General features: G+C 39.6%; 1 protein-coding gene across 1 annotated transcript in view; it reads left to right on the top strand.

Annotated features, from left to right (window-relative positions):
• DISC1 (DISC1 scaffold protein) overlaps window positions 1–20,687 on the top strand; it is a 326,114-nt gene that overhangs the window by 284,565 nt on the left and 20,862 nt on the right. Inside the window, exon 11 of the mRNA XM_021696148.1 lies at window positions 12,594–12,870. Within this exon, the coding sequence (XP_021551823.1) occupies window positions 12,594–12,870 (277 nt within the window). The remainder of the gene's footprint in view (window positions 1–12,593; window positions 12,871–20,687) is intronic.

Below are 20,687 nucleotides of genomic sequence, written 5' to 3'. Positions count from 1 at the left end.
TTCATTGCTATTGGGAGAGAGAATGAAAAACTACTCCCCACCTGCCACCATCCCAGCATGGACGACAAGACATGGTCAGATTGAGTTTAGCTCAGCTATCTGTGTTGCCAACCTCTAAACTATAAAGGCTTGTCTGGTAGAATGTAATAGGTTGATTGCTTTCATCTAATCACACCCTACCTGAAGAACTAGGGAGGGGTCACCATCCAAGATGTCCTAATGGGGGAGGGCTGGTTACCTGAAGACTACCTGAGTTCTGTTAGGAAGGATGAAAAGAGGAAGGGATGTTGGCTTAGCAAACAGCAGTGTCTACTACAGTTTCCTAGACAAACACTCTTTCGTATACTACATTTCCTTTTGTCATATTAACAGATGGCATTTTGGGAAGGAGACTAAAATGTCCAAAAGTCTTTGTTCGGGGAAGAATTATGTTAATTTTTCTTTTTTGGAAAATAGAAGACAAAAGAACAAAATTTACATATTTCTAATAACAACAATTTTTTAAGATTGGAGATTAAGTCATTGTTGCCCAGGGAATGAAAAGATTTCAGAAGCATGAGGACTATTAGTGTTTAAACAATTTGCAGTGACAGTTTAGTACCATTGGGTATTTACATACTTGTTTGATATTTTATTCCATAGTGGTTCTGTAAAAAGACCTGGTTATCTTTAAAGTTTCCAAAGAATTATGTAAAATGTTAATACCCTTGAAGTGAAAATATTAATAAGTCAAGAAAGAAAGTTTGGTGCCAAGACCTGAAACTATTGATGTCTATGTTAGAATTCAGTATTTTCATTCTCAAAATGGGTAGAAGCTTGCCTACAAACTTGCTGTCTGCCCTCTCTCTTCCCCGTAAATAACATATATGTGCCTCAGTTCCATAAGGATTCAAGCCATAATCGGATGATCTCTTAGACCTCATTTTACTTCCAACTGGCAGGAGGGACAGAAATGATGAGTCTCAATTCTCTATTCAAGAACCTTACCCCAAACACTGAAATTTTATCTTTAAATTGCCTCATTACTGGTTGTAAAACATCTCCAAAGATCTCACATAGCTCAAGTAGCTGTGAGTCATTCATTTAAGGGATTATTATTAATGACCTAATTACTCTCCTGAGCAGGAATGGCAAAGCATCTCAAGACTTTGAAATCAACCATTACTCTCTTTAGCACAAATGAATTCAATAAAAAGATATTTTAAAAATCTAAAGCTTGATGAAATTATTACATGGGCCATAATAAAGCACTGCAATTTTAAATCTACATGATTTACTCACCATTCAGCAGGAGTCTCTAAAATTGGCTTGTAGACTTTGAGACTTTGATGTGTGCATTCTAGGAGATATTTCAGGATGAGCCCACTTTCACTCAAAAACTACACAAAATGTGGTTTTTCAAATAACAAGTGGACACGAACTTACAGTATGCAAATTGCTATAATGTAGAAAATTGTTGATCAAAGCAGCAAACTTTTTTCCTTAGTTATAAGAGCTGGGCTACTGGATCTTTCCCTTGAATCCAGCTCTGCCCTCACCATTGGAAGCCAGAGAGATACTGATGGATCTGTCAAGTTAACAATAAAAAATTACTGAGAACCCCTCAGGCAGCTGAAGGTGATTTGGTCCCCATGTGGGGAAGGAACAGATGATAAAGTGGAGGAGAGGTTTTTAGGCATGCCCTTTTCTTCTAGACACATTGCCTGGGAAGGCCAGTGCCTACCCCATCGCTTCTGGAAACAGACAAGCATCTGCCAGCTGGTGAGGCAGGGAGAAAGGACTAGAAAACCAGCATCAGAGAAGCACTCCCATGGGCAGGCATCAGACAGAGAGCTTGGAGCTTGAATATTCTCCTAGCCCTCTCTGTTCCCCGAGGGGTGGATAATTACAATTGAGGGAGTCTATGTATTTCTGCAAGTGCAGGAATACAGATTGTTCCACCAGAGGCCCTTTTCCCTGAGATGGTGCCCCACCCACCCACCACCTACCCCTATTAAGATGGGCACAAATCAGGGCTTTGACATTATCCTCTTCTTCAAAGACTCATCACCAACCAACGTAGTTAATACACCTAAGGAAATATGAACTTATATGGAAAATAAATGAGACTACTTAGGAGGGTAACTGCTTTAAAATAACAACAACATAAGGACTTATACCTGATGATACATAATTAGACAATGCAAAATGTTCAATAAACATGTTAAGTATTTTCTAAAGATAAGGGAGGATATTGGAGACATGAAGTAAAACAAGAAGTCATAAAGAAACCCAACTGGCAACTCAGAGAAAGCAAAATATAAAAATTTAAAAGAAAAAGTCTCAGTAAGTGGGTTGAGCAGCCTAATGAATTCAGCTGAAGAACCAATTAGTGAATGAGCAGCTATCAGAAGGTATTTAGAGGGTATCAGGAACAGACAGAGAGAAGGAAAATATAAAAGATAAATTAAGCAATATACAGAATAGAGGTATTTGATCAACATTCATATGAAAAGAATTCCAGAAGGAAAGAAAATGGTAGAAGAGAGGGAGGAAATATTTGAGAGACCAATCACTGAAATTTGGCCAGAAGAAGGAAAAGATATACAGCTTTAGGCAGATGAGCTTAACAGAGTATCAAACAGATAGGATGGAAAAGGGTAAGGGGAGGAACATCTATAGGTTGTAGTTAAAATTTATATATAACAAAGACAAGGAGAAAATTCTAAGAGAAGAGAAACTATAAAAGAAAAAGAATTGGGGGTACTTGGGTGGCTCAGTCAGTTAAGCTTCTGCTTTCAGCTCGGGTCATGATCTCAGGGTCCTGGGATGGAGCCCCATGTTGGGCTTCCTACTCAATGGGGAGCATTCGGCTTCTCCCTCTCCTTCTGCCCCTCTCCCCTGCTTTTGCTCTCTCTTTCCTGCACATTCTCTCTCTCTCAAATGAATTCATAAAATCTAAAAATAATAATAAGAAAAAGAATTAGACTGATCTCAGACTTTTCGATAGCAACATAGTCTGCAAGAAGGCTATGGAGTAATATTTTCAGAGTGTCGAATCCAGAATATTAAGCTATATTATTTTTTAGTGTTTAAGTGTGAAATAAAGATGTTCTCAGAACTGGAAATCTTTGAAAGGTTTGCCATACCTGATATTCTTTGAAACATTCTTAGATGAAGTGTTTTAACAAGATGAAAAATAAATACAGGAGGACAGTATGAGACATGTGAGAGAAGGCATGAAAAAACCTTAGTAAATTTTACTGTTGATGAAATAGAAAACTTATGAAAAAAAACAAAACAGGTTTTAGTAAACATATAGAACTAAAATATAGCCTCAAAATATATACAAATATATCACCGTGGAGTGGGATGGTGGCAGAATGAGAGGGAGGTGAAAGTAGGCTAAGGTGCAGCCCAGGAGCACTCATTCTGCCCCTGGATCTAATGGGAGTCCCTCAGACAACACAGGTGAGAATGCATCAGCAGCACAGGATAACCCACTAACAATAAGCACCCAGGGGAATGGTCTCCTTTCCTGTTGACCCAAAACTCTCCTTCCCTCCCAGAGACATTCAATGGCTTGGCCTGGGACAGCTCCTTTGTCCCTTGTGCAGTTCAGCTGGGACCAGTGGAAGCCCTTGTGGGAACAGATATCTGAAGCAGACAAAAGCAAACCAAACCAAAACACCCCCCTTCTAAGAAAACCACACATTCACTGCAAAGGCTCTTAAAATTAAAGTGTAACTGGAGGGACACTTGGGTGGCTCAGTTGGTTAAGTGTCTGACTCTTGATCTCAGCTCAGATCTTAATCTTGGGGTCATGGGTTCAAGCTCTGTGCTGGGCTCCACACCAGGTGTGGAGCCTACTTTTAAAAAATGTAATTCTAACCATAGCCCATAAAAAGAGAATAGGGCCTGTGTGATAAACCTAACAGGATTATTGCTTTCTAAAATAAACATATTTATTTTAGAAGGCATTTAAATAGGACTCAGAATCTCCTAACATAATGGCCAGAATTTTCAGAATACAATTGACAATCCCTCATAATATAAAAGCAAAGGAAATCACAGCTTGAATGAGAAAAAAATAATAACTGACCTCAACATGGAGATAAGTCAGATGTTAGAATCATGTGATGAGGATTTTAAAGCAGCCATCATAAAAAATATTTCCATAAATGGGGCACCTGGGTGGCTCAGTCAGTTGAGCATTCAATTCTTGATTTCAGCTCAAGTCATAATCTCAGGGTCCTGGTATTGAGCCCCATGTCAGGCTCCGTGCTCAGCAGGGAGTCTGCTTGAGGATTCTTTCTCTCCCTCTCCCTGTGCCCCCGACCATGCTTTCTCTCTCTCTCTCTCAAATAAGTAAATAAATCTTTAAAAAAGTTTCCATAAACAATTACAAATTCTATTGAAATAAATGCAAAAAAAAAAAAAAAAAGAAAATGTCAGCAAAGATAGAGAATTTATAAAAAAAGAATCAAGTGGAAATTATAGAACTGGAAATACAAAACAGAAATAAACATCTCAGTGGAAAGACTCAATAGTAGAGTGAAGATCACAGAGGCTAGAATCTGAACTTGAGAACAGAACAACTGAATTAACCCAGTATAACAAAAGAAAGTGGACTAAAAAAAAAAAAGTTAAAAAAGCCTAAGAGACTTGTTGGACAATAACAAAAAATCTAACACATATCTTTGGATCCAAGAAGGAGAAGAGTGAAGAAATAATTCTTCATTATTTGAAGAAATAATGGGTAAATACTTCCAGAATTTGGTGAAAGATAGAAACCTACAGATTCAAGAGCTAAGAACATAACCCCTGTAGAATAAATCCAAAAGAATCCACACCAAAACGCATCAGAATTAAATTTCTGAAAACTCAGAAGACCAGAAATAACCTTGAAGCAGCCAGACAGAAATGGTGTATTATCTGTAGGGACACATTGATTTGAATAATGGTGGATTTCTCATCTGAAACGAAAAGCCAAAAAGAAGTGGTACATTTTTCAAGTAATGAAAGAAAACAATCAACCCCAAATTCTGTATCCATGGGGCAAAAAATTAACTTCAACCTAAATCTCATACTTTATATAAAAATTAGATTGCATTATGGACTTAATGTAAAATATAAATGTATAAAAACTTTTAGGAAAATATAGGAGTGTTAAGCTAGATGTCGAAGACTTGACACTAAAAGCATGATTCATTAAAAGGAAACATGGATAAATTGGACTTCATTCAAATCCCACGTGAAGAGGATGAAAAAGCAAGCTACGGACTGGGAGAAAATATTTGCAAACCACGTATCTGACAAAAGACTAGGGTCTAGGATAAAGGAGGAATATATTCTTAAAACTAAATGGTAAAAAAAGTCAATACAGTTAGAAGATAGGCAAAATACAGGAACAGACATCTCCCAAAAGAGGATGTACAGATAGCAAATAAGCACTTGAAAAGATATTCAGTATCACTATACACGAGAAGGATGCAACTTAAAACTGCAGTGAGCTATCACTATATAATATCAGAAAAAATAGTAATAACCCCCAATATTAGTGATGATACAAAGAAACTAGGTAACTTATACAGTGCAGGAGGGAATGTAAAATGGTATGGTCCCTCTGGAAAACGATGTGGCAGTATTTTAAAAGCGAAATATGTAATTACCATATAACCCAGCAATTGTTCTCTTGGTCATTTCAGAGAAATCAAAGTTTAGTTTCATACAAAAACCCATATACAAATGTTCATAGAAGCTTTATTCACAAAATCCCCAAACTGGGAGCATCATAGATGTCTTCCAGCAGGTCAACGGTTAAACAAACTATGGTATAAACATATCATGGAATACTACTTAGCAATGAAAAGGAGTACATGAATCTCCAGGGAACTATGCTGAATGAAAAATCCAGTCCCAAAGGCTGCATACTCTATGATTCCATTTATATAGCACTCTTGAAGTGAAAAAAAATTTAGGAATGGAGCACAGGTAGTGGTTTCCAGAGTCTAGGGATGGGGACAGGGTGGAACAGAAGTATGGTTATAAAATGAGACATAGGGATCCTCCTGGTGGTGGAATTGCTCTGTATCTTGAATGTGGTGATGGATACATAAACTTACAAAAGTGATAAAATTGTATAGAACTATAGACACACACACACACACACACACAAATGAGAGGAAGTCTGAATAAGATCAGTGGATTCTATCAACATCTGTTCTGTGATTGTGATATTGTTTTGCAACGTGTTACCATTGCAGGAAACTGGGTAAAAAGTACATGGGATCTCTCTGTATTTTTTCTCATGACTGTATGTGAATTAAATAAAAAGAAAAAGGGAGGTAGGAAAAAAGAAATAAAGACATAAAACTTTTTAAAGATTAAGAATCTTTGTTGTAATAAATATGAAAAATAGCAACAATTACACAATAATTATGACTACATGGCTTAAAGGCACCAATCCCAAAGATAAAATCCCAGAATGGATTTTTATAAAATTCAGCAAAATGTTTTGTATTGAATTCATTTTTTTAGATTTATTTATTTATTTTAGAGAGAGAGAGAGAGAGTGCATGCAAACAGGGGAGGGGCAGAGGGAAAGGGAGAGAGAGAATCCCAGGCAGACTCTCCACTGAGTGTGGAGCCTGACTCTGGGCTTGATCTCATGACTCTGAGATCATGATCTGAGCCAAAACCAAGATTTGGACACTTAACCGACTGAGCCATCCAGGCATCTCTGGATTCATTTTTGAAAAAAAAAAAAAAAAAGTATATATATGTTGAAGATAAAGGGTGGTAACTATCTAAGCCAGGAAAAATTGAACTAAAAGAATGTTGGAGTAACAATTATAATGTCAAACAAAATAGATTCTAAAGCTAAAATATTATACTAGCAAAGGTCATCATAAACTAAAAAGCAGCAGTAGAAAATTTAATGACTGGAACATATATGTCTAACATCATAATCTAAAATACACAAACCAATCAGTAGACCTGTGGGAAGAAATAAATGAATCAAGAATTATAGTTGGAAATTTAAAACATTCATCTCAGAAACTGGTAGATGAAGCAGACCAAAAAAAAGCAAATGCATAAAAAATTTTAATAATGTAATGTGCCTTAACTTCAGATGCAATGAACAGAACACTCATTTCTTTTGGATACGTATGGGACAGTTACAAAGAGCAATCAAGTAGTAGGTGATAGAGGGAGCCTCAACTAATTTTATAAAGTTTATTCTTGACCATTATGCAATACAATTAGATATCAACCTAACAGAAAGGGAGCTGGAAAAAAAATCTCTTCTCTCTAGAAATTGAAAAAGCATACTATTAAATGGTCATTGAATTTAAAAGGAATCCATGAGGAAAGACAATGAAAGCACTAAATGTAAAATTTGTGGGACAATAATGTTGTAAATTCTAGAAGTAAATCTGGTGTAATTACAGGAAAACATTAAAAATCAATAAGATTGACAGTAGGTATAGAAATGTTTGTTAAATTATTTCCCATATTTCTCTGCATATTTAAAATATTTAGTAACTTTAAAACTTAAACATGTATTAGGCATAGTTAAAGTATGACTCAGACCAAAATTTAGAGCTTTAAATATATTTATTAGAAAATTAAAATGGCAAGAGAGGAAAATAAAAAATAAAAGGAAACAAACAAGTTAAGCTTGAACAAAGGAAGCTAATAAAAAGATAATAAATCCAGGGGCGCCTGGGTGGCTCAGTCACTGGGCGTCTGCCTTCGGCTCAGGTCATGATCCCAGGGTCTGGGATCGAGCCCCGCATTGGGCTCCCTGCTCCGTGGGAAGCCTGCTTCTCCCTCTCCCACTTCCCCTGCTGTGTTCCCTCTCTCGCTGTATCTCTCTCTGTCAAATAAATAAATCAAATCTTTAAAAAAAAAAGATAATAAATCCAAAGAAATGAGAAAAAGGAAATAAGAGAGATAAGATCAGAAATCAAGGAAATAGAGAACAAAAATCAATATTGAAGATTAACAAAGCAAAAGGCAGTTCTTTGAGAAGATTAATAAGGTAGCAAACCTCTGATAAGACTGAACAAGATAAATCAAGAAGAGTAAATACGTAAAACACAATGAAAAGGAGAATTGCCTTTACACACGAACACAAGTTGCTTTAAAAATCATTTTAAAAATTAGGAACAAACATTATAATGCATAGGAAATCCATTAGAAAATGGGTTGATTTCTATGAAGGAGATAATGGGTTAAATTGGACCCAAGAAGAAATAAAAAATTTAAGTAGAGTATAAAAATAAAGATATTGAAGTGGTAATAAAAATACGTCCTTCAATAAAAGCCTTAGAAAAAAGCATGGGAGACTCAAGAAATAGAGGGAAAGGGATATGAAAGGACAATTCACAGGAAACAATCTGAGTGGCTGTGAAGCCATCCTAGTGGAGAGTTGCAACCTTAAATAAGATGCCACTTTACACCTGTCGGATTCGCTACAATGAGGAAGCCGGAAAATGAGTCTAGCATGCTTCACTAAGGACTATTGCTTCTGGTGTGGACAAGACTCCAGTCCAGCTCTCTTGCTCCAGAATATGGCTCAGAAAAATCTGTCTTTTTTATTATTTTAGATAGCCATATAACACTAAGCAGAAAGCACACACATCATGAATGTATACTTGATGAATTTTCACAAAATGAACACTCTCATATAAATCACCACCATTGAGAAATAAACCACTTCCAGGACACTAGCAGCCCTCCTTGTGCCTCTCCCTGTCATCATCCCCCTTCTCCCCAAAGTAGCCACTGTCCTGATTTCTAACACCATGGATTAGGTTTGCATAGTTTCAAATACAAAATAGATGGAATCGTAGTGCCTCCTCTTTGCCCAGCCTTATGTTTATGAGATGGTCATACTGTTGCAGATGGTAGTAAATTATTCACCTTCTTCTTTGCAGTACAATATTCCCGTAAATGCATGCTACACAATTTATCCATTCTTCTCTTCATGGATGTTTGTTTCCCTTCTGGGTTTTGGCCGTTACAAATAATGCTGTACTATCATATATACAGTTGATCTTCATTATTCATGGATTCTGTGAATTTGCCTGCTCACTAAAGTTTATTTGTAACCCTGAAATCAATACCTACAGAGCTTTCACTGCCACTCATACACATGCAGAGTGGGGAAAAATTTGAGTCATCTGATGTGCATGTTCTCAGCTGAGGTCAAGCAAGGCAATGCTCTGCCTTGTTCCATTTCTCATATTACAAACAAGTGTCATTTTCATGGTCCACTTAGTGTCATGTTTTTTAGATTTTTGTACTTTTTCTTGATGATTTCACTATTTAAAATGATGCCCAAGCTTAATGATGAGGAGATGTCTAGTTCTTCCATGGGCAAGAAGGCTGTGATGTAGAAAATAATGTATTGTCAGGCATGAGTTATAGTGCTGCTGGACATGAGTTCAGCATTAGTGAATCAACAATATACTCTAAATAAGGTGTCTTCAAACAGAAACGTACATAACAAAGTTATATACTGATTGGTTGATGAAAATATTGTGACCAGAGGTTAGCAGGAACTTAACCCTAGGTTTCCCTGGGGAGCAACTGTTCAGTACTGGCTGGTTCAGTGCTCATGGTGACTTTATAGAACATAACCACTATGAATATGAGAATTGACAGTATATGCATTTCACTGTGTATGTACCTAAGAGTCACATTGCTAGGTCTTAATGGTTGACGTATGTTCGATATTAGTACATCCATCAAAGAGAGTTCAAAGACCTTGCATTCATGTTCAATCCCACCATCAGTGTATGAGAATAGTAATAGCTTGGTATCTTTTCTGACACTTGGTATTGTCAGACTTCCAAATGTTAGCCGTCTTGTTGATGTGTAGTACATCGCACTGTGGTTTAATATGCATTTTCCTGATGATTAGTGGTGTTGAGCATCTTTTCATATTGGCCACTTAGATGCTCTCTTTTGTGAAGTGCCTCTTCAGGTCTTTGCCCTTTTCAAAAAGTGAGTTGTCTGTCTCTTTCTTACTGACTTGTAGGAGTCCTGTTATATTCTCAAATCAGTCCTTTGTTGGTTAAGTGTATTACAAATAATTTCTCCCACTCTGTGGCTTATAATTTCATTCTCTCAATGGTGTTTTTTGACAAATATATAAGTTCATGATATAACGTAAGTCAAACTTATCATTTGCTTTCTTTATGGTGTGTCCTTTTTATATCTCGTTTAAAAGATCTTTGCTTACTATGAAGTCATAAAGATATTATCTGGGCACCTGGGTGGCTCAGTTGTTTAGCATCTGCCTTCAGCTCAGGTCATGATCTCAGGGTCCTGGGATAGAGCCCTGCATCGGGCTCTCTGCTCCGTGGAAAGCCTGCTTCTCCTTCTCCCACTCCCCCTGCTTGTGTTCCCTCTCTCGCTGTGTCTCTGTCAAATAAATAAATAAAATTAAAAAAAATATATTATCCTACATTATCTTGTAGAAGTTTTAATGTTTTAACTTTCACATTTTGATCTACAATGTACATGAAATTGATGTTTGTATCACGTGAGCCAATAATCATGATTTGATTTTTTTTCCTATAGTGATATTCAATTGACGTAAGTACAATATGCTGAAAAGACTGTGCTTTTACCACTAAAGACAATTATTGTCTTTAATAATGTTTTCATAATGTATCATTCTTACACTTTTACTTGTGATCTGTTTGTATCCTTATGTTTAATGTATGCCTTTTGTAGGCAACATATAATTAGATTTTGATTCTTTTATTCTAGTCTAAAATCTTTGCCTTTTAAATACAATATTTAACTATTTATATTTAATGTAAATCTTAATATATTTGGGCATAAATGTTTCTACTTTTACCATTTTCCCCATCTGTACCATGTTCATCCCTGTTTCCTTTATTGCTTTCCTTAAAGCAATACTTAAACAATTAAGTATGTTTAATTTTTAAAATGTTCCTTCATATTAGCTTGTCAGTTATATGTTCTTCTAACCTCTCTGTTTTACAATTACCATAGAGTATTGCATATGAATCTTTGACTTTTTAAAGTCTGATATAAATGAGCACTCTTTTGCTTTCTGGACAACACAAGGACCCTCCTTCCCTCTGTACTGGTTGTCATGTATTTTATTTTGACTATATTTTAGACTACAAAAGAAATTACTGCTGTTTTTTACATCCACATTTACTTAGATTTATCCACATATTTACTCTTCCCATTGTTTTTCATTTCTTTATGCATGTCCTTGTTTTCAGCTGGGATCATTTTCCTTTATTCTGGATGTGTTGCCAAGGAAGTCTTTCAGTTCTTATTTATCTGCAAATATCTTTATTTTACTTTTATTTTTGAAGGAATTGAAAATGATTGTATAAATTATAGATTGACAGTTATTTTCTTACAGCATTTTAAAGATGCTGTTTTATTGTCTCTTGGCTTCTGCCATTTCTGTCACCCATATTATTGTTCCTCTGAAGTTAATGCCTTTTTTTAATCTGGCTGCTTTTAAAAATTTTGTTCCATCTTTGGTGTTCGGCAGTTTCACTATGATGAACCCAGGTGCATTTCTTTTTTTTTTTCCCTTTGATTTTTCCTGTTTTAAGATTGTAGTGTTTTCTGAATGTGTAGTTTGATGTCCTTTGTCAGTATTTTAACATCCTTAGCTCTTATCTCAATAATGTTGCTTCTGCCTCATTCTTTTTTCCTTCTGAGTTCATCATTTATAAACACAGGCTTTAAACTAATGATGATTAATATGTTTAAGTAGCTAGAGGGCATAATGGATAATTTATTTCAGCAGAGAACTGAAATGTAGAAAAGAAAATGAAATAAAAATTATAGAACTGAAAAGTAAAGTAATTAAACTTGAGAACACAATAGATAAATTGGATAGCAGATTAGACATAGTAGAAGGAAGGGTTGTTAAAAGGAAGATAGAAGTCTAGAAAATATCCAGGCTGAAGCTGAGTGGATGGGTGAAAAATGTATATTTTCCTATAAAATCCCAGATTTTTGCCTTTTCATGAAAAATCAAAACTTTAGTTGGCCTGAGGTGATGAAGGGCTTCTTCCTACTAGCCGGAGTCCATTCCGCTCTATTGCTTTCTGCCACTGAAGCTGCTTATCTTTTGCTATGGTTTGTATTGCCCATGCACTACTTCACTCAGTTACATTACCTGTGTGAGTGGGCATGGCGGGGGAGGACAGTCTAGGCATATGAAATAGCACATGAAAAAGCATTTAGCTGGGAGAGGTGGACAAGTCTGGGGGCTCAAAGGAAGCCAGCAGGGCTGGAGCATGGGCAGGAGCAGGGGCTGTGTTGTATTGGACTACTGAGTCTGGAAAAATACACCAGATCTTGGATGTCCTTGCAGAACCAGCAGCTAAGAAGGGCCAGTGGTTATTTCACTGTTACTTGATAATATACAGATTTGGCCTTTCTCTACCTTCTGGTTGAAGCAATCCACCAGTAAGTGAAATTAAGTTGTTAATTGTAAGATGACTAGCTAACTTTTAGCCAGGTAGACAAGATATTGACTTGGTAGCATGAATCATCGCTAAATAAATCTTCCTGCCTTTGTTTCCCCTCTGTTTCAGCTGCAAGTGTCCACTGCTTGGAAAAGTGTGGGGAGCTGACTTGGAAGCTTGTCGGTTGCTTGTCCAAAGCCTACAGCTCCAGGAGTCCAGGGGCACACTGTTTGCAGAAGATGAGAGGCAGACAGATGACTTTGCAGGAGCCATCTGTCCAACTACTCCTGCCATCTCCCCCAAGCTCCACTCTGAAGTTGAGAGGAAGACCCCTTTGCAGGCCTTCGGGGACTGGAAGGCTCACCTGAGCCCATCTCTGTACTTTGCTGGCAGCGAGCAGAAAGAGGTCTGTCCATCCCTATAGCCTCAGCAGGGGCCCTACTCAGAGGGGTACTTTGGGGCCACACTCCAGATGGGAATAATAAATATTGAGAGGGTGACCCATCGAACCATGCAAACTTAAAAGTTTTAATAACCCTGGAATATGATTACAAAATAATGTAGAATTTTTGTGGAAGTTTACAATATAGAAGAGCAAAAAGAATCATTTTTGGCATATTTAGTTCTGTGTTCTAAGTTAATAGCTAGAGTTAGAATATAAATTTGGTATGTAATTAATATATATACCATATACCATATATGTTATATATAACATATTATTATTGCATATACTATTATATGTGTCACGTGATAGTTAATTGTATATTTAGAATCTATATATCATCATTTATTAGAATATCTATCTATATATTATTATTTATTAGAATCGAACATTCAAATATATGTGTATATCCCTTTGTTTTGGCCCAAACAAGGTCATAATGGATATTTGTAATACATTCTTTTCATTTAAAAAAAAAAACAACCTGATACTTGGCTTATGATATATATATCATTATATATATCATTTAATTATATATTTATCATATATACAATTAAAATGTGGATTTATTTAACACTTTACTCCAAGGCTGGCCTAGATTAACAGAGAAGAGTTCCCCTCCCCTCCCTACCCCACCCTCCCTCTACTCCTCTCTTTCTCCCTTCTCCCCTCCCCTTCTCTCCCTAGTCCATCTCTCCCCACTCTTCCTCACTTTCCCCTCCAACCCTAATAAGACAACTTTCAATGAAAGTTCTCTAGGCAACTTCTTTTTTTTTTTTTTTTCCCCAATTTTAGAACCACACCAGGAGGCTTTGGAGCTCTTTTTCTGACCAGGTACTCAGGTGTTCTGAATTAAAAGGCAACAAAATCCTGGTGAGGTTGGAGGAACATGTCACTTCATGTTCATGGCTCACATTTGACATCAGATGTGCCCCCTCCCTGGGCCTTTGGCACAAAGTGCCCCCCCCGCCCCCAGGCAGGCCTGCCCATCCTATCTGTAGGACCAGACACTCACTGACAACGTGGGCTACAGTCACTGCCTTCTGGACTCTTTGGAAAATTGGTACTTGATCCCATATTTGAATTGAATAACCTTATGAGAAAGAAGGCTGTTGTCACTCTCTGGAATCCTGCTGGCCTCATAAATTAGGCTCTAAATTGAGCTATAGATGATCTCAACTCCTTTGTTAGTCCAGGTGCTGCAGGTGGCCACCAGCCCTGTTGGTGGAGTTGTTGAAAACTTGCCACCTGTTGCAGTTGGCTGGCAGGAAAGAAGATTCTGGTGGGGAGGGAAGTGCCACCTAAGCAAGGGCATCATAGCTCTGGGCTGAAGATACCGTGGGCCCTGGGTGTGAGGCTTTGATGGGAGGGTTGGCTGTCCACAGTGGGCTCGCAGGAGCTCAGTCCCGGGACAGGCAGGAGCCAAGTCAGGTATGTGATGGGGTCTGCTGGGACATGGGACTCCTCTGGAGGTCAGGACTGATTCAGCAAATTCCACCTGTTAGAGGAGGCTCCCTCCCTCCCTCCCTTCCTCCCTTCCTCCCTTCTGTGCCCATGTGTCCCTCCAGGCTCTCTGCAGGATGACATTCCCAGGTATAGGAGGATTATCCTTCTTCCATAAGATTATGAGTACCTGCCAATCTGACTATAGGAAAACAGAGCTATGAAGTAGGAAATGCAAAGTCAAGGATGAATAGCCTAGAACCTTATCATAGAAAGATACTTGAAGTTTCTGGTGAGGAGGAGGCCCAGACTGTAACCCCAGAGTGTGGAAGAGCCACAGTGACTGCTTCTCTGAGCTCCGGGACCTCCCCGCCCCAACCCCCCACCGCCTCTCCACCTACTCAAATGCTGAGGATTTCCCACAATTTCTTGCTGCTTCCTTCAGGGTGGGGGAGCCAGAGGGTGCTTTGAAGCTTTTGCTAGCTTTCCGTGCTGTCTTCCTGTCCTGTGCCAGGCGTCAGCCCACTTACTGTTCCTGCATTGCTTTTCTGGGTTTCTATTCACAAAGAAGGGTGGGCACCCTTTGAATTCATCAGTGGCAGAAATGTTAAGATGGCAGATACCGCCTAGAAAGGGCAAAATTATGGGAGCAGAAAACAGATCAGTTGTTGCCAAGAACTGGGGTGAGGGGGAGAGATTGTTCACAAAGAGCAACATGAAGGAATTTGGGGGTGCGTGTGATAGAACCATTCCGTGTCTTGATTGCGGTGGTAGTTACATCTCTGTGTGCATATGTCTGTAACTTTACACCAGGGTGAATTGTATTTATTACTCTACAAAGGTGACTAAAATTTTTAAAAATAATATCCGCCTATTTAAGAGCGAGGTCATAGATGTTGGGATTGGTGGTACTTGGCTCAGGGCTACGGGAAGGCAGTTTGGTGTGGCAAAGGGAGCCTGAGGCTCAGATCCTAGTTAGGCCCTCTGCAGGCTGCATTTACTCATCTGCTAAACACCTCCCCACCTGCACCCCCCAAATGAGGACAATAAACATTATCTCATGAGGTTGTAAGGATTTAAATAAAATAACGCATTTAAAAGTGAGTTAGAGGTTTAAGAAAATACATAGTAGAGGCTTGAAAAAATGAGTTTGTTTTTTCTGGAGGGGAGGTGTTATCACTCTTTTTGGCAATCACAAGTATCTCTAAGACCTTTTAAAAAGAATATGCTTGGCTTTCGTTATCAAGAAGCACAAGCCAGCAATGAATTAGTGGGAGATAATCTCAGACAAGAAAAGTTTAATAAAGGAAGAATCTTGTTTGTATTTAGATGTAGGATTTTCGAGGACCAAAGTCTCCGAGAAACGAGAAACGATAATCAAGGATCTCATTAAGGAAGGTGTTTTCGTTTTGCTGCCTCTGTCTGCCAGGGAGTCCTTGAAGTCTGAGTACTTGTGTATTTATCCTGTGCCTGAAGCGGCTATTTGTTTTGCAGCTGGGAGTTGGTTTTGTTTTGGGAACTCCCTGCCGGGTCTGGACGTCCCACCCTGGTTTCTGTATTGAAGCGTGATGGCCCGAAGGCAGGCAGTTTCTTTATAACCCAAATCTTCCATGAAAAATTGCTGACGTCTTACGGAGGGCCGTGGGGAGACGGCTTCTCTGAGCCTTCCCTGGGTGTGTAAGTGGCCCACGTGGTTCCATGCATTTCGGCGGTGCATCCTTGTTCGGAGTGTTTGGTCATTAATTAAAGCTTTCGCCGTGTGGCTGGTCCCCCTGGGCCGCCCCGCACAGTGCCCCCATTTTACAGCTGGGCCCATGAAGTCAGAGTCATTTGCTTGGGGCTTTGCTGCAGAGGATGTCGGCAGCAGGGCTAAGGGGCCAGTTTTAGCAGGAGCTTCCTCGGATTGTAAGAACACCCTGGTTTCTTGGTTACCGCTCGCCCGCAAGCCTTTCCGCGGACTCTGGAAACAATCAGCTGCTGTTGGCCCCGATTTATAGACGGTGCAGAAATTGCACGTGGGCCAGACAGGAGCTGGGGAAATCAGTGAGCCAGCTTCCTCCGCTGTGAAGTTGCTCTTTTGTACTCGCTGTTCTGGCCCTAATACCTGCGTAATTCTCTCCTTCCTGTCTGCAGTCTGTCCTGCTGGGGTGCTTTCTGTTTTTACTACAAAGTGGGCTCCCCTCCCGCGGAGTTCCCTGGACAGGATCACTCTCCCCTAACTCCAGCTGCTTCCTTTCCAAGCCAGTAGCTGCCACCAAAGAGGCTTAAAGAAGCCAAAAAAAAAAAGTGGGGGCGGGGGGAGGCCAGAGAGCTCTGAGCGATCTCATGCAGCACTGGAAAAGCCAGTGTGCTGTCTGCCATGAAAGAAATTCGCAGTACGACATGACCAGACGATGCAGCTTTGTTCTAGGATACAGGTCTCTCTAAAACCCAGTTCCTGGGGCGCCTGGGTGGCTCAGTCGTTAGGTGTCTGCCTTCGGCTCAGGTCATGATCCCAGCGTGATGTCCAGGCATCAGGCTTCCTCTCCCACTCCCCCTGCTTGTGTCCCCTCTCTCACTGTCTCTCTCTGTCAAATAAATAAATAATATATATGTGTGTATATATATACATATATATATTAAAAAACCCAGTTCCTTTTCACACAGCCCATCTTGCATAAACCTCAGCAATGATGCGATACATCACCTGCAGTTTCCACTGTGGGTTTCTTTAAAGTGGACCAGAAATGCAAACAGCACTGGCAAAAACAACCCTCGGTGTCCTCTCTTCTCTCTTTTAAAGATTTTCAGCTTGGTGTATATGGAGACAGGGAGTCTCTTCCTTGCGAATGTTTCATGGCTTTCCATCACATTTGTCATTAGAATTTCAGGTCCAGGGGCGCCTGGGTGGCTCAGTTGGTTAAGCGACTGCCTTCGGCTCAGGTCATGATCCTGGAGTCCCGGGATCGAGTCCCGCATCGGGCTCCCTGCTCGGCAGGGAGTCTGCTTCTCCCTCGGACCCTACCCCCTCTCATGTGCTTGCTCTCTCTCATTCTCTCTCTCTCAAATAAATAAATAAAATCTTAAAAAAAAAAAAAAGAATTTCAGGTCCAACCGGCACACATAGGATTAGCAACAAGCACAACTCAACCAATAGGACACAGCCCAACCAATAGGAGCAGAAGCACGCAAGCTCCCCGGGGCTCCGCCCTGGCCCTGGCCTTGGCCCTGGCCCCCCAGGGGGAGAGAGGCCACAGAGCCGCGGGGCAAGCTGGAAGGTGGGAAGGAGAGGGGCTTCTGTCATCAGTTAGCTGGCTTCTGCTGCTTCTCTCAGTTAATTAACGTTGTCAGCTTGTCAGCCTCCTATTTCACCTGCCCAAGGAAAGGAAGTGGACTCCACCCACCCCCCCTCCCCGCATCGGCCTGCTTTCCCTCCTTTTTGAGAATTATGGAGCCACTTTCTGTGTTCCAGGGGCCTAACTGTGGCATTTCTTTCACTAATTAAAAATAGGTCAGTGCTTCAGAGGAAACCGGCCTTGGGGCTCTTGGAGACTCTTTCACCTTGGAAATTCCTTGTCATTCACAGACGAACACTGAGGGATCAATAGAAAATTGTCACTGCCTAGCTGGCAAGGAGTGACCTATAGCATTTGTAACACCGGAAGCTTATCTGATGGCTACGTAGTTGCGTCTCCCGAGTAGCCGAGAGATTTTATTTATTTATTTATTTATAGATTTTCTTTATTTGACCCAGAGACACAGCAAGAGAGGGAACACAAGCAGGGGGAGTGGGAGAGGAAGAAGCAGAGCAGGGAGCCCGATGCGGGGCTCGATCCCAGGACCCTGGGATCACAACCTGAGCCGAAGGCAGACGCTTAACAACTGAGCCACCCAGGCGCCCCTAGCTGAGAGATTTTTAAAAACCAGGGTTTCACATTTCTGGAAAATGAATGCTCTGCCCCCTTGTCCTACCTGGGCTGCATCTGATGCTCTCACCTGTTGGGGGCCGGGACAGTTAGAGTCAGGAACTTCCTTGTACCCCACAAGCTGGCTGGCAGAACCTCCTGCCCAATTTAGCTTGAGCAGGTGGAAAGCCTGGATCTGCTTAGAGCGTAAAGCATGCTGTCCTTGTAAAGCGTAACAATCCAGAACCAGGATGAAACCCTGGCATTTAAAAACAATAATTCTGGTAGTCTCATAGTTGCATAGTTTACAAAAAATATTTAGAAATGCAAAAATTTTTAATCTAGAATGAACACAGATAAAGTTGGCATTTGATTCTGTTCTCTTGGTTTCCTCTTTACTGTTTGTGGTTCAGCATTTCTTGGCAACACAGAGCTTGCAGAGCACATTCTCCTTATATGGAATCTCCCCAACTGTGTTCCGTTCTCATTTTTCTTTTTATGAAAGGGTCTTAAGATTTGATGTCACTATCCCCCAAATCTGAATGCTTATGTTAAATAGAGCTTATTTAAGTACCTGCTGGTGGTATGACTATTATTTACACATAGATTTTTCCTCGAAGTTTCCAATAGAGTTTGGCCTTATTCGACTTTGATGTTCAACTGTTGTGTGCCGGAAGGAAAACAATCCAAGATCTCTTGAATGATCGTGTAATATAAAATAGAGCTTTTCAAAGATCGCCCTTCGTATGAACTCGAAACCGTAGGCCAATTAGCCTATACAAATCATCAGCGACTTCTTTCTTTTATCAGTTTTTTTGTTGTTGTTGTGTTAAGTGGTTCTGTGTAGAACTTGTTTCTCAGCACCTCCTCTGTAATAAGTGGGCAGATACTTGAAGACAATTTATTGCTCACTCTGACCGAAAGACATCTAAATATTTCAAATGCTTTCCCTCACACTCACAACATCTGGATGCTTTTAAAAGAAATACCCACTTACTCAGGGTGTAGCCATATAACTTGGGTGTTTGGATGAATACTTGTATTATATGGAGTAGTAAAGATATGCCTTTAGTGTCTTAATTCGTGCCTCTCTGCTCGTTGACATTAATGACTATAAAATGAGTGTTTATGAGGAAAGACAAGTGCTTATGAAGTCTATTTCAGATAGATGTGCAAGATATTATTTGTGGTGTGGACAGGAGTTTGTCATAGGTAAATATTCTTTATGTAGACAATAAAAGGAAAAGAAAAAGAAAACCATATAGCATTCCGGGAATGTATTTGCCAAGCAGATATTTTGGAAAACAGCCCAAAGGAACACATTTAAGACTGTGATTTTAATACCAAACTAAGGAAATGCTTTAATGCATCAGCTAAGCTCATGGATGGTGGTAATCACATCTGGTTTACCTCAAGCTATAGGAGAGGGAATGAAACTTAACAGCGGAACAAACATCATGAGGCTCAAGTCACATTATTTTTTGTAGGCATGCATATGTGCAGTGCAGGGTTAAAATTAAAAAAAAAAATGTAAATACTGCCATGGCTCAAGTAATCTGTAAATGCAGATGGCTTGCCAACTATAAGGGAAGACTGCTCTGTCACCTGTCCTTTCTTTATTATGTAGCTTGTGAGTTTTACTGCAGGAATTAAATATTTTTTATGGATAGGCAGCTATTGCTGATGCCTTATTACATGACCAAGGAAAACAGGGATCTAAGTAAGCTAATTGAGTTACAGCCAGGGCTAGGGTCTCCACGGTGGGAGCTGCTTTCCCTTCACCCCCGATCCCATTCCCCAGCAAGGGGCAAAGCAGTTGATGACTTTAAAGTATATATAGCACCCAGCGCAATGACATTTCCCACCTGAAGTATAGACCTAAAAAGTCCTTGTTGATTGTGTCGGGTTAATTTTTAAATTGTAGCTATTATTCTTCCTTCAGTTATGAGGTTTTTGCGTTTCAGACATCATACTGCCCCTCTCGTTGGAACTCTTTTTGACAGCATTAAAAAAAAAAAAACCAACTGTTTAAATTTCTTGATCCACTGACTCAACCCAAGGTGTGGCCCATCTGCTCACATATATGGCGGATCACCAGTGACAACCGACATTTCTGGAAACGTATGCTCTGTTAGGTGTGAGAGCCTTTATAAATAAAGTTGGCAGCGTTATCTGCTAACTGGCAGTTTAACCTAAACGGCTTTCTGTTCCACATGCATTTTCTATTCAGAATAAAAATAATCAATATGATTTCCTGATCACTTCAGGTGTAGCCTTAGGGATATTTTTACCAGATACTTGCTCATTTCGAAACAATTATTTGATGTAATATATTCCCTACCCTTTGGGTATGGGCTCTACTTTTAAAACGTTAAATGTTGATATTCTCCAAATGTCACAGGCAAGGACTTAGCCTTGTTTATGGGAAATATCACTAAGGAAAAAAGTCCTTGG

The sequence above is a fragment of the Neomonachus schauinslandi genome, chromosome 6 (assembly GCF_002201575.2).
Source record: "Neomonachus schauinslandi chromosome 6, ASM220157v2, whole genome shotgun sequence".
Lineage (NCBI taxonomy): Eukaryota > Metazoa > Chordata > Mammalia > Carnivora > Phocidae > Neomonachus > Neomonachus schauinslandi.
This window is presented reverse-complemented; position numbering and strand designations above follow the sequence as displayed.